We start from the raw sequence: 14,005 nt of genomic DNA on the forward strand, positions 1-14,005 counted from the left end.
TCCCCATCTCTCTCTCTCTCTCTCTCTCTCTCTCTCTCTCTCTTATTGTACTAATAGCACGCGAAAAAATGGGTCCCAAATGCAGCGTTAGCAGTAATAAACAATTTGGAGAGACAATCGTCAGCGATTTGATCCAAGAATTTCCGTATGTAATTGCCACATTTTGACTTCAAATCGTTTTCTTCCTCCCTGGTTCCTTCTCTTTCTTGGCGCGTTGAGAAGAGGACAGAAGAAATGGGGTTCATATCGGGAGTCATAATGGGGATGATCGTCGGCGTCGCCCTGATCGCGGGCTGGGCGCGCGCCATGGCTCGCCGCGCCGCCAAACGCAGCAACAAGGTAGGTGCAGCTGCATCATTCCGATTTGATCTATGCAATCTTGAAAAGTTTTGATCTTGATATCTCCGCCTCCAGTTATCGGGTCTTTGATTTTCTCTCTGATAGATTTGACAGTGGAAGATAAGCCTTTGGTTAGTAAATACAGATTGATTGTTAAAAGTGCGGTGTATATCTTCAATTTGGTGCAAACGGTTTAATTGACACAGCCTATGTGTTACATTTTCGTGTGTTCTCTGTTGTTGATTTGTGTCCAGCATGTAAAATGTATCTTGAAAGTGGACGCCGCTTCACTGCAATTTTGTTTCATCTGGGTTTATGGAATTAAATTTGTGCATCTTAGTTTGGGATAACTTTCAACATAGTGACACATTTTGAAACAGGCTGCGGATGTCAATGCACTAGGATCTCTCAACCGTGAAGACGTGAAGAAAATATGTGGAGAAAATGTTCCCCAATGGATATCATTTCCAGAATATGAACAGGTGAAATGCTACTTGACTTGATGTAGCTATAATCGTGAAACTGTAAAAATGCTGTTGCTGTATTGGCTATTTTGTAAATTTGACTATTTCTTGTCCCACGATATTCAATACCCAGAAGTTATCTAAATTTTATTGTTGTAACTCTTAGACAGAGCTTCGCAGAGAGAAAACCTTTTGCAGTCCATATATTTACCTCAGAACTCCTCAATGCATAAAACCTGGAAAATGAAACATCAACTGTTCCATCTGATGCAGTTGTCTCTCCTAGAGCTATGTCCCCTTGATTTGTTGCTTGCATGCTTCCCTTGATACATATTTTTTGTTTTCATTTCAGGTCAAATGGCTCAACAAACAATTGAGCAAGCTTTGGCCCTTTGTGGAAGAGGTAAGATGATCACTTTGGTTTTTGTCAGAAAACTTCATTATGGGGGCAAACAATTTAGAATGAAGTTACTCCCATTTTAGACATACAGATCTTACCATTTTGCTGCCAATAACTATCCTGATTCATAGTTGCATCTAATTATAGGCAGCAACCATGGTCATTAGGGATTCTGTCGAACCGATACTGGATGATTATCGACCACCAGGGATATCCTCACTGAAGTTCAGCAGACTCTCCCTTGGGACTGTTCCACCGAAAATAGAAGGTTGCTAAGACAAAATGCTGTCGATTTAACAGTTATATGCTCTCATAGGATCTCGCTGTGACATGCTATTTTGTGTTCAGGCATTCGGATTCAGAGTTTTAAGAAAGGGCAGATTACAATGGACATGGACTTCCGGTGGGGTGGGGATCCAAATATTATTCTTGCAGTCGAAACACTTGTTGCTTCGCTTCCCATTCAGGTTTGCAGATCGCCACAGGCCCGTGACCAAAAGGGATATTAGATTTAATTTCCCACATTTTTATAAACGAATGTTAATTTTTGTCGTTAAAGTACCTAAACGTATATAAAATAATTTACCACGTGGAACGATGTTGGTAATTACAGCTTAAGCAAACCAAGTAAAAATGGATCCTCTTAATTATATCCTTTTAGACTCCGTTACAATTGTTTGCCTGCAGTATAAGATTTTATGTTTGCACTTGTCTAAAAAAAACAGGAACTCATGTTTAAACTTCAATTTTTGTTTTCTCATCTTGCTAATTATTTTAACAATTCCTGTGTTTATTTGTATATACGTATACAGTTTAAGAACCTTCAGGTGTACACCATCATCCGTGTTGTCTTCCAATTGTCGGACGAGATACCATGCATATCTGCTGTTGTCGTTGCTCTTCTGGCAGAGGTGTGCTTCTTTTAGCTACTGAAACTCCTCTAGTCCTATGTTATCTAGTCTACGCTTTGATTTTTTTGAATTCTAGTTCAAAACACTTAGTTGTCAGAGATGTTGCATATGAGAGCAGTCTTTCTTTTGTTTCAATGTCAAGGAGACATGCTTTATTTCTTGTAATATATTTGTTTCTGAATTATGAGACACGTGGTTTCCCTGCAATTGCAGCCAAAACCGCGAATCGACTACATACTGAAAGCCGTGGGAGGAAGCCTGACCGCAATGCCTGGGCTTTCAGACATGATTGACGTATAAAATGAACTTTCCTTTCTTTTGTTTTCACCTTTGTTTCATTCCTATGTACAAATCTGAGAAGGAAAAAATAATCATATTTCCCCGTTATGTCTGTGTAGGATACAGTGGCGTCACTGATCACTGACATGCTCCAATGGCCACACAGAATCGTTGTTCCACTGGGTGGAGTTGACGTTGACGTCAGGTTAATATAATCTGATATTGTTAGAATCATGTGCATGAAGTTGTTTGATCTGTCTACTCGAAGAACTTGTTAGAATGACAGAAAGGTTATGGTGCGCTCTTGTGCAGCGATTTGGAGCTGAAGCCGCACGGGAAGCTCACGGTCACTGTGGTCCGCGCAGAATCCCTCAAGAACAAGGAACTCATCGGCAAATCCGACCCCTACGTGGTCTTGTTCATACGCCCGATGTTCAAGGAGAAGACCAGCGTCATTGACGACAACCTCAACCCTCGTTGGAACGAAACGTTCCATCTGATCGCGGAAGACAAGGAGACGCAGTTCCTAATTCTTGAGGTGCACACGAACTGATAAACCTCACTGCTTGTTTCCTTCCAGGTACTCCTAAGGCAAGGACTCATTTTTCTCTGGACCTTCAGGTGTTCGATGAGGACAACATGAAGCAAGACAAGAGGCTTGGCATCGCCAAGCTGCCCCTGAGCGACCTGGAGATGGAGACCGTGCAGGAGGTGAACCTGCAGCTGCTGTCGTCGCTGGACACGACCAAGGTCAAGGACAAGAAGGACAGGGGCGTGCTCAGCATCAAGGCAGGATCGATCAGTCTCGTCCTTTTCGTGTTCAGTTCAGTTGGCAGCAACAAATCCCTGGTTGTCTGACGTTCCTTTTGCAAGCTATATTGCAGGTGGTGTACCACCAGTTCACCAACGCAGAGGCACGGGAGGCCCTGGAGCTGGAGAAGCAGACCGTGGAGGAGCGGCGGAAGGTGAAGGGCGAGACGGGGGCCGTCAGCGGCGCCGCGGACGCGGCAAGCGGCATGGCGTCCACGGTCACCCACGTGGCCGGCACGGGCGTCGCGGCGGCCGGCACCGTTGCCGGCACGGGCGTCAGCGCGGCCGGCTCCGGCGTTGGGATGGTTGGCACGGGCATCGGCGCCGTGGGCTCCGGCATTGGCGCGTTCGGCAGTGGACTCCATAAGGCCGGCAAGTTCGTCGGCCGGACTGTCACGGGACCCTTCAGCAGCGCTAGGCGCAGCGCCAGCAGCGTCCCCGACGTCGTTGACGAGTGACGAAACTAGCCTAGCAGCTGCTAGTTTGTTATATTATTAGATTGTCCACAGCTCCTTTAGGCTTTGCTTCGATGTCACATGCAGTCAGACGTGTTTAACACAACTTTTATAACGTGCTTCTGGTTTAGCTTTTGCTTTGGTTATAAGACACAGCTGATTCAGGGTATCAATGAGATAAGATGAAGCACTGACAATGCTTAACAGACCAGGAAACGACTAACGCCAGCAGCGTAAATAGCACTCTTTATTGACAATGAACGTAGTGGAATGTTTAGCCTTGAATACAGTGCTTATTTATATCCAACACACCACCAATCGGCAACTACTTATTAGCATCATACAAGGGTGATATCACGCCATATTTATTGCCAACTACCCCAAGAATCCTCTGCATAGCTAAGGAAGGAAAAATGATGCTGTTCGTCCCATGCTTAAACAAAGGGACTGAGGTTTATGATCCATCCGAGACAACAGATGAAAAAATGATTTGTTCTGGGAACAAAGGCCACCAAAGATAGATTTTACATCGGCTACAATAAATACAAATGTTGGGACGAGCTCAATCTTCCTCCTCACGAATCAGTGCGAAGGAGAATGGGGCGAACTTGTAACCGTCACCTTCATAGAACTTGTTCTGGAACTCCACCCAGTGAAGCCTCAGCGCGTGAAGGAATGCACTCAGGGTCTCCATAACAAGCAAGACACCAACCGTGGCAAAGACGAAGACGATACCACCGAGAATAAGGGCGAAAACATTGTTAAGCCTACAAGAAACAATTGCATTTCAGAAAGTGCCAAAATGTTTATTTTAATGGCTCGAGAGACTTGTTTGCTTACCCCCATGCCATTAGTAGTACTTTATCGTAGAATACAGTGGACAACTCGGAGTGTGCAAGACTGAAAGGAGAATATCCATAGCTCGTTAGTAGCCAGTGAGGTAAAAAAAATGACTTGTTTGGCTGCACTCCAATGCACCTATGTGGATTAGGGTGCAGCCAAACAAGCCCTAGGAAGTATGGGACTGTGCATAGGTGAGGCTGTGTAAATACTAAATAAATATACTGCTTAAATTAGCATTACCTCAGAGCCCAAAGACGAAGGTATGAAGCTGTGTTTGAGACTGCACCAAGAACAAATTCGATCGTGTGAATCATTTGGTGAACAAAAACTTCACTGAACTCAAACTCCTCATGGTCATGTGTGTCCTCATGATGTTCCCCCAACTCTGCTCCCACTGATTCATCAGTGCCCTGAAGCATAGCGTACTGGTGACCTTGATGCCTCTGATTGAAAAGAAATAGAAAAACAGTCAGTGTAAAAGTAAACTGCAGCCACAAAACATCAAGTCACCGATAGAATAATACTATTATGTAAACATACTTGCTGATGTTGCTTCTTCAATAGAAGAGGTTTTGGAATCAACATCCAAGGTACAGACACCAAAGCAAGCAGAAGTAGAACAAGCTGCATTGGAAAAGGTGAATGGTTAGGCATGATAGACCAGTCTGCCTCACAGAAGAGAACTTATCAACAATGAATATAGACCTGCAATGTCTTCTGGCCACTAAACAACTGGTTCTCACCAAGCTCATCTGTGGGACTAAGGAACATGTAGATCATAACATGGTATAGATCTGCTTTTGACCCCGTGCACCACTTAATAATAATGAGCAAGGACAGGTAACCAAATAAGCTGTTCAAGAAGATCAGCTGGGGAATGAACTGGTACCTGTTTCAAATGAGTACGTGGAAAAATCATAATCTATTGATTGTAACACGCTGTTAAAAGATCAACTGCTTCTTCACAATTGTTGTAGATCCTCATCTCAAAATGGAATGTCGTATTGTCTGATAAAATAAAAGGTGAATAAACTTACCACACATTAAGGCTGTTCCTGAAAAATTTTGCATTGAAGTAACTAATCACAATCCCAAGGTTCATTTGTGCAACTCCAAGAAGAATCGACATCTTCATCTTCAGTGAATTGAGAAACGGCAGCTCGCTGCGGCTACCATGCCAGACAGGGTCCACACCAAAAGGGTATGCATCTCTTACCTTAATTAGTCCATCAGTAGTAGCATCACTATGACCAAAAGTGGGGAAATTAATTAGCCAGATAAATGTGCAATTTTATAAATAAATAAATAAACATAGGTTTCTTTATATCATTTTCCTTACCTACAAGAAGGATCACGGCATTCATAGGCAGATTTACCGAAAAGCCCAAATGGAACAGAGAAAAATTCATTGTATATTAATCCTGTGTAGATTGAAAAAATTGCCATCATCAAAATTACATAACGCCCACCAAACATCATCTCCATTATGTCTCCAAGTTTCTGTGACCAAAAAAAGAGATGTAACGGCAGCTTTAACAAAGAAATTATTAACAAAACTACGTCCTCTCATATCCCAGATTCTTAAGTAAAAAAAAAATTCTTGGGGAATAGAGCTAAAGGTTTCAACTCCAAAACAGGTCGTAGAATTTTAGTACTACAGACACACAGATAAGTGAAGCAAAATGCAATCAAGACTAGTGGACAAACCTGTGAAGCTAGTTTCTTCTCCCGGATTATCAGATAAAGTGTTGCAAGTAACAAGCAAATTCCATGGCCCCAATCACCAAACATGACAGCAAATAAGAAAGGGAAAGTCACAATGGTGAATACTCCAGGATTTGCTTCTTGATATTTGGCCACACTGTACCACATGGAACACAGCATTAGCACTTATCCACCTTACAGTATTGAGCCAAACCTCAAATGACATGAATTCCACTTATTTATAATTAAAAAAATAAGCAGTCCATGTTAGCCTTTGTCTAAGGAAGTAATTTGTGTTTCTAAAACATAAAGGATTGATTTTGACAGAAACATTAAGCAAATAACTGTGAATTCTAACCTTGATCAACAATCGCTACGCATATCCAAATAAAAAATTGTTAAGAAAAATATACTTTTGACACAACAGTTCGTTAGCATTAGTTACGCAAAAAATATTCACTATCATTTATGCCACTTGTCCCATGTGAGGTAAACTGCAAGGGTAGTTAGAAAACATACCCATACGCATCAACAATTTCCTGGAACGCTGTAGTAAATTTATTTGTCTGGAAATATGTTGGAGGAGATTCTTTTGTGTTGAGAACTTGAAATATTGAGCCAACTTGGGATTTGCTATCAACAGTAGCACGCTGGAGAGCATCTTGAATCTGCAGAGATCCATTGTAAACCATTCCCATTCGAATGTCAAAAGGGGAATCAAGAAGGCAGCCAGGAAAACATAGAGAATGCACATTTTAACTACCTGAACGCTTGCAAAAACTGGACTCCAGCCCTCAGCAACTAGGCATTTCTTCGTAACATCAACGCTCAGCATGTTCAAGGTGTGATAAATTGCTTTTTCCTTCTTCGCCTGTAGCATTGATTTTGAAATTTAGTAATGATAATGAAACTGTGATATGAGATAAATAGAATGCAAAGTAAAGCAATATAAGTAACTTTAAAACGTAAAATTTCATCAAATTCATGGAGATAACAAGTGAAGATTACCAGATGGTTCCACTGTTCAAAATCAAAGGCAATATTTTTTAGTATACTGTCACGATGAGCTAAACCCATGTCAATTGTTGCCTTCAACTCTGAGATCTTCCCAGATACCTATAAGATCATAAAATTCAGATCATATCATAGGTTTAAATACTGATACAGGAAAAGACTCTCCTATTAGTGCCCCCCTCAGCATTAATTCAAAACTCTTAAAAATGCAAGCACAGCCAGCAAATTATTTTTGAGCAATTGACAACACTTAGGTAATAAAATGTTCACCTTGTATTGAAAATGCTTACATGCAATCTTAAGACTAAGGCAGAGTCATTTGTGAGTGGAACTAAGTATCCAACGTGACCATTCCAGTAGCATCACAACAGGATTTAATTGCACACTCATATCACATGCAAGGCACATATCCAAAAGGACATTGTTCTTCACATGCCGAATTTGCTAACTTGAATTTCTAGTTCACAAGAATCTAAACCACGTAACACAACATCAGAAGTTATCATCTACCACAAAGAACTCAATAAGGAATATCAACAAATATCGTATCTCAAGTGCTGACCTCCTGAACAGCATGAAGTTGTTTGCTAGCATCTTCTGGAAACGGGTAACGGTTCGCATTGAAGGCATCACATATCTTCAGAATTTTGGTTTTTGCCCTCTCTCCAGAGTAGAATATAACAAATGCATTCTTCGTTACCTGCATAACCATACAAAAGGTTGGCAGATAAGTCCAAGCAAAGAATAAACACCAAGCTTAAAGTTAGAACAGAACAATTAGGGTGCTGATAAATGAGAAATATTATCAAGTGTAGCAATCATCACTCATGAATTAATCACTTAAATACCAAAATAGTCATAAAGTCATAAGTATCAGTGTTACTGCAATCAGAATTGTCCAAGTATTTGTACTGAGTTGCCTGCCATTACGTTTGGTACAAAGAATAGTTATATTGATATCATTCAGAATTTTCTTGCTAACTGTGCATATAAATAAGAACCATTATCAATGTAGATATTTTGAAAGGGTCAGGAACGAAAAAATTCCAAAATAATTTAAAAAAATAAAAAATGCTAGAAAATATGTGCCAACCTTCTCCCCAGAAACTGGATCAGTGACGGGCTCATCAACAGGCTCTTGCCTAAGGAAAATATTACCCCTTGTGGCACGGAATAAGATCCTTTCAAAAGCCATTGCCTTTTCCTTTGGAACAAGGCCACTCAATGAGCCAAGCTTCACTTGTTTTGATGGATCAGTTGACATCTCCTAAAAGAATACAACCAATGTGTCAATATCTTATTAAAAAGGAATATGATAAAAAAGATAAGATGAGAAGGAGGGTGGTGCTGCTTTATTATCAAAACAATCATTTTACCTGTTCCAACAGAGGGCTCTCCAGTGAAGTTTGACCAGATTGGTTTGCCTCCATTTCCCTTTGTTGTGCTGCAGCAGTTCTTTGAGCTGAATAGAAAAATTCAGCTGCCTGAAAAAAAAACAATTAATTAGAAGCTTGGTGCCAGACATTGCACGGGTACCTTGGCCACTATACTGAAGTTGTAGAATGAGAACAGGGTGAGAAGGGAAACTGGCTCTCTAAATTAGTTCATTAATAGGGTGACATCAAAACATGTATATACAATCAAATGACAAAACAATATCCTGCTCATTAATAAATTTATGCATCCAATGTGTTGCTAGGTGAACAATATTGATTGTCAACATGGGAAAATAATTGGAGCTTAGATATTAGAGCACAAAGGAGTGTTTCCTCCATTGAATTGCCATATCACTATGGAGGTAACTGAGGCAACAGATGTAGCTGGCAATACTCAATGAGGACTAGCAGCAAATGATTACATAGAAACATATAAAATAAAGCAAAAGAACAGGGTGAAGAACCAATTCGTAGTAGCTAGAACTAACGCAATTCAAACCAAAGGAAATGGCACATATTTGTGCAGAGTGATTCACAGGGAATGAAATTAGCAACAAAAAGAAACAAAATATATAATGGGCCCGACCTACTCCTCTATTTGATACACATATCATGATGCCAAAATATGCATCAAAGGTATATTCGATCCAACAGAATACTTTCAGAAAGTTATACCTTTTGGAGAACAGTATGGTACTCTAATAGCTCACTGTAGGTCCTCTGTAACTTTTCATTGTTTGCATTAACTTCAGTTAGCTCAGCTTCCAGTTCTCCAAGCTTTATCTGTTATTAGGCAGTGTTAAAACATCAACTCAAGATTTATTGTGCATGGTCAGGGAGCATCCCATTGACTAACATACCTCCAAGTCATCAAAATCCAGATGAGTTTCATTTAGTTGTGCAGGAGAGGTTGTTATGTCAGCTTTTGACATCTGCTCCTTAAAAAACCTCAAATTACGAGCCATTTCGCTACACCTTTTGATCTGTAAGTAGAGTAGAACAACAAACATAACATGGAAAACCATATTAGACACATGTGTAAATAATCCTAATTGCACTTTATATAGTGAATAAATAAAAAGTGAGGTCAACTATGGTTTAGAAAAATGCCAAGTTTATATAGCTTGTCAAGGTTACGCCCTAATTTATCATAAGGAAAGGGGTTAATTTCATTAATAGCGAAAGAGAGTCAGCAATGAGAAGGGACTGCATATTGATGACGATTTCAAGTTAATGTTAAGGCAAAATTAAGACAAAATTGATGCCAAGGTAACTGGAGTATGTACCTGGGCAGCATATGTTCGTTGAAATGGGCTCTTCTCTGCATTAAGCTGTGGTGAAAAACAGTAATCAGATTAACAGTAAAACCAACAGGTATGTACCTAGAGCAGACATCAAAAGCACACCATCACGATCAGCTAATGAAGCACAATAGCATACCAACGTGGGAACTGTAACTTTCATTGACTATGGGAAATTCTACATATGCGAGATAATTCCCAACAACAAACATTCATATGCTAATTCTGGGCTCCGACTACAACCAATCACACCAATGTTCCCCAATTTTGTAATGCCGACAGGAAACCCTCTCTAACTCCCAGGAAGCCCCGATCACAAAGTACTACTTATCACCTAGCCACTATCTTAGATCGAAATCGAAAGGGGATCCAGCTTCGGAGCAAGTGGGATCGCCCGCCCCCCACGAGAAACCTAAAACTACCTTAAGCCTGGAACTGCCTAATCGAAGGGAAAAGCAGGGGCAGGCGGCCTTACGTCTTTGAACTGGAGGAGGCCGAGGTCGCCGAGGTAGGAGACGGTGAGGTGCGCGGACTCAGCGGGTATGATGACCTGCACCAGCTGCATCGCCTCTGACCGCATCAGATCCATTGACGGGCAGCAGCCGCCTCCGCCACAACGCGCCATGGCTAGCGTGCGCGCGTGCCCCGCCGGGTCAGCAGCCGACGCGCTGCTCCTCCGTCAGATCCCAGGAGATCCGACGAGGTGTTTCTGATCGGAATCGCGCGGGCGGAGAGGATCTCCGGCGGGTCCGGCGGTGGCCTGATCGGTTCCTCGCGTCGTGAGGAGGTGAGCGAGGGGGGAGGTAGAGACAGCCCCGGGCGGTGGACCATGTGGGTATTATGCGGAGACGTGGCGGGGCCGAGCACCGATTGGGACTCTGACCCGTGGGGCCCAGGTGACAGAGTTCGGATCTGGGTGCTTGTGAATTGCGATTTGGGATTTTGTTTGCCTGCGGCGATGAAGAAGAGTGTGGATTTCGCGGGGAAGATTGTGATTAGGCTACCCGGGCCAGGTACGTAGCCGTGGCCTGTGGATGAGAAAAGAGTTCTCCTTGGGGTTGCGTTCGGTTAGTCCGGCAGCCCCTGAAAAGTATACAAATTAGCGCGTGTTTAGTTTGGTGAATTTGGGAATTGGGCTACTGGAGCACTTTCGTTTTTATTTGGCAATTAGTGTTCAATCATAGACTAATTAGGCTCAAAACGTTCGTCTCGTAATTTCCAACCAAACTGTGCAATTAGTTTTTTTTCTACATTTAATGCTCCATACACGTATCGCAAGATTCGATGTGATGTGTACTGTAGCACTTTTTTGGGAATTTAGGGTTCAACTAAACACGCGCTTACTAACCAATTCCACCTGCAATCGTTCCGGGCACTGAATCCACGACAAACGAGCGTGCCTTGGTTGGTTTAAGTGTTAGCCCGGTCGGTATTAATTGAGGCGAGGCGTGGGCCATCATAACTCTATAGCCTTCATATGGGCTTATATTTGAGCCCACATAGACGAGACCCAAATAGCCATGGAGACGTACAACTTATATAGCGGCTTAGTTTAAAGCGTTATAAACTGGTCTCGTGGGTTTTGCTTTGTATAAGTTTGGGAAAAAAAACCTAAGGCCCCTTTCTAGCATGCAAACAAATTTTACAAAAAATTTGCCTAAAATGAATTCAACTAGCAAGATGGTTTATTCAAATAGCTCAGGTAGCTCGCTTTATTTATCATTATAAGATTTTATTCTTTTAAGTGAACAAGTAGTTTTAAAATAGTTTTGTTCATTTGTTTGGTTGTTATTGTGTTGTCCTCATGCTTTCTCGCTATATCTAGGGTCGATCAATTCTTGGTTTAAAGATTGGATTGTTTTTCCATAGCTCTAGCGACTTCCATCTTTATCCTGTTTTTACATAATTTTGCAACATGCATTGTGAGAAATCAAGGTTGATGTGCCCTTGACTAAAGAATGATGACTCCAACTTTATTGTATTTGAGCTCCCTAAAATTAAACACTTTGTAAATTTCGCCCTCAACTCACAAACATGCATGCACGCTCAACACTTGCTATCTGTACAGACGCCCCTCTTCCATGGTTTCCCTAGGCCTGGGCGTTTGGTCTGGCCGAACTGAATTGATAGGTTCTTGAGTCAATTTGAAAGTTCGGTCATCTAAAAACGGAGATCAATCGGTTAGTTCTAAAACTTAGGACTAAGCAAATTCAGTCTCGATTAGTTCAGTTCGGTCTCGGTCATCGAACTAACTTGACTAGACAAAAACAATAAGTAGCATAATTTGTAGAAAAATTGATAATATTTTTTCTATTTAAGGCAAAAAATGAAAATACAACATATAGATTAAATAAAGTGATAAGAGTGATAGTTGATATAAATTCACTACACCACTAATAATAATATAAAGTACACACTATGTTAACAAAATCCAAATGTTCAGTTAATTCGGTTGGCATATAACCGAGCTAACCATAAAAAGTTCAGGTAGTATGGACTCGGGATTGAACTAGTAGTAGTAACCGAAAACTTCGGTCTCGATCTCAATTTGTTCAGTTTGGTCTTCAGTCTTCGATCAATTATGCCCATGCCTAGTTTTCTCCTCCTCTCGCCTGATTTTGCCCCTTCTGCTAAGATTTCAAGGTTTAGGAAACTAACAATTGGAACTATTCGAATTGGACAAAATAGAGCTTATTGCTAAATATTCTGTTCACTTGGCATGCCTGTTGATTTACCAAGTTATTTTTATGAAGCTTTTGGAGATGCTCTAACAATTGAAAGCCATTAGAGAAAGACAAACAAAGACCTCCTATTCGTTTATGCACTTGGCATAGTCATTGGTTTAGCAAGTGATTTTGAAATCTCATTCCATTTGGTTCCAGTTACACAGTTACATATAGTAGTCGTACGTAATTTCTATGCATCATGGTTTAGCGCTGTTTAGTAATACTTCCTCCATCCTAAATTATAGTTTATTTCAACTTTCTTGCAATATCAAAACATCGATCAAGTTTATATATAAAATAATAACATTTAAAAAAATCGATCTGCGGTGGCTAGGCAGGCCTCGGATATTACGGCTTCAGAAGATCTTCTCACGCAGATCGAGAAAACCTCCGAACGTTTGTCCACCCATACACAGCGGCACCGTAGCTCCGTAAGATGAGCTAGCCATAGACTTGTGCTTTGGATGTGGGACAGACGAGGGAGTTTTTTTCCCCACCCCAGTCATTGTAGCCGAGGACACGAGAGTGAGTCCCTCAGGACTCGAACTCTGACCACCCCAGAGAGGTACTGAGCCTGCACTAACCACTCGGTCAGTCAGCTGTTCCCAAATAATAACATTTATGATATCAAATAAGTATCATTAGATTCGTCGTTAATTATATATTTATAGTATATACCTATTTGATGTCATAAATTTTCGTAATTTTTAGGACGGTTACGCCTAAGAGGGGGGTAAATTAGACAACTTAAAATTCTACTTCTAACTATGGCTTCTAATTTTTACCTTAGTAAAATCTATGCAAGAAAGTAATCTATCTAAATGTGCAACCTATTGGACTACAAATTAAACACTAGCAAATTCATTAGTCTAATTTGGTTGTGTTGATCATCAAACACTAAAATCCAAAGTAAATGGGCCTAGGATCCATTTTCCTTACTATGGCATATGAATGATAAATGATAATTGATCACTCAGAGTACTCTTTTCTATGGCATTAGCATGATTAAATAGATATTAGAGAAATAATTCCTAAGTTATTCTTAATTATAAGTCAAAGCATACGTTGATTAGTGCAATTACACTTAATAATCATGGCTAAGATTAACTTGATATCTACACATATGGGATATTACTAAGGAAAATCAAGAACAGAGCATGATTTCCTTCATAACTAGATCCTACTTGACCTATATTCGGGGAGTGGATTACAAAGGACTCAACGAGAGTGTCACATCCGCGATCTACCATATGGCCCGAAATATAGGGTGCATCCGTAGGTAAACAACGTATAAGCACCACACTTACACAATGTTGACCACTC

General features: G+C 40.9%; 2 protein-coding genes across 2 annotated transcripts; one reads left to right on the forward strand and one right to left on the reverse strand.

The window, feature by feature from the left end:
• The first annotated feature begins 74 nt into the window (after positions 1-74).
• On the forward strand, positions 75-3,796 carry LOC136534424 (calcium-dependent lipid-binding protein-like). Its single transcript, XM_066526865.1, has 11 exons — positions 75-339; positions 720-821; positions 1,156-1,206; positions 1,351-1,471; positions 1,552-1,670; positions 2,016-2,114; positions 2,328-2,408; positions 2,513-2,598; positions 2,706-2,931; positions 3,015-3,182; positions 3,278-3,796. The coding sequence occupies exons 1-11, from the start codon at positions 235-237 to the stop codon at positions 3,659-3,661; spliced, it is 1,542 nt and encodes a 513-aa protein (XP_066382962.1). The 5' UTR covers positions 75-234; the 3' UTR covers positions 3,662-3,796.
• An 83-nt stretch (positions 3,797-3,879) lies between these two features.
• Positions 3,880-10,790, reverse strand: LOC136534418 (V-type proton ATPase subunit a3-like). The gene is made up of 18 exons (XM_066526860.1): positions 10,432-10,790; positions 9,942-9,986; positions 9,516-9,638; positions 9,331-9,438; positions 8,596-8,703; positions 8,313-8,486; positions 7,782-7,919; positions 7,214-7,321; positions 6,969-7,076; positions 6,725-6,873; positions 6,209-6,362; positions 5,841-6,001; positions 5,539-5,745; positions 5,207-5,390; positions 5,042-5,125; positions 4,742-4,944; positions 4,499-4,558; positions 3,880-4,425 (listed from the first exon to the last, which is right to left on the reverse strand). Exons 1-18 carry the CDS (start codon positions 10,579-10,581, stop codon positions 4,221-4,223), a joined length of 2,469 nt encoding a protein of 822 aa, XP_066382957.1. The 5' UTR covers positions 10,582-10,790; the 3' UTR covers positions 3,880-4,220.
• Between the last annotated feature and the right edge of the window lie 3,215 nt (positions 10,791-14,005).

The sequence above is a fragment of the Miscanthus floridulus genome, chromosome 2 (genome assembly GCF_019320115.1).
Source record: "Miscanthus floridulus cultivar M001 chromosome 2, ASM1932011v1, whole genome shotgun sequence".
NCBI classification, from domain to species: domain Eukaryota; kingdom Viridiplantae; phylum Streptophyta; class Magnoliopsida; order Poales; family Poaceae; genus Miscanthus; species Miscanthus floridulus.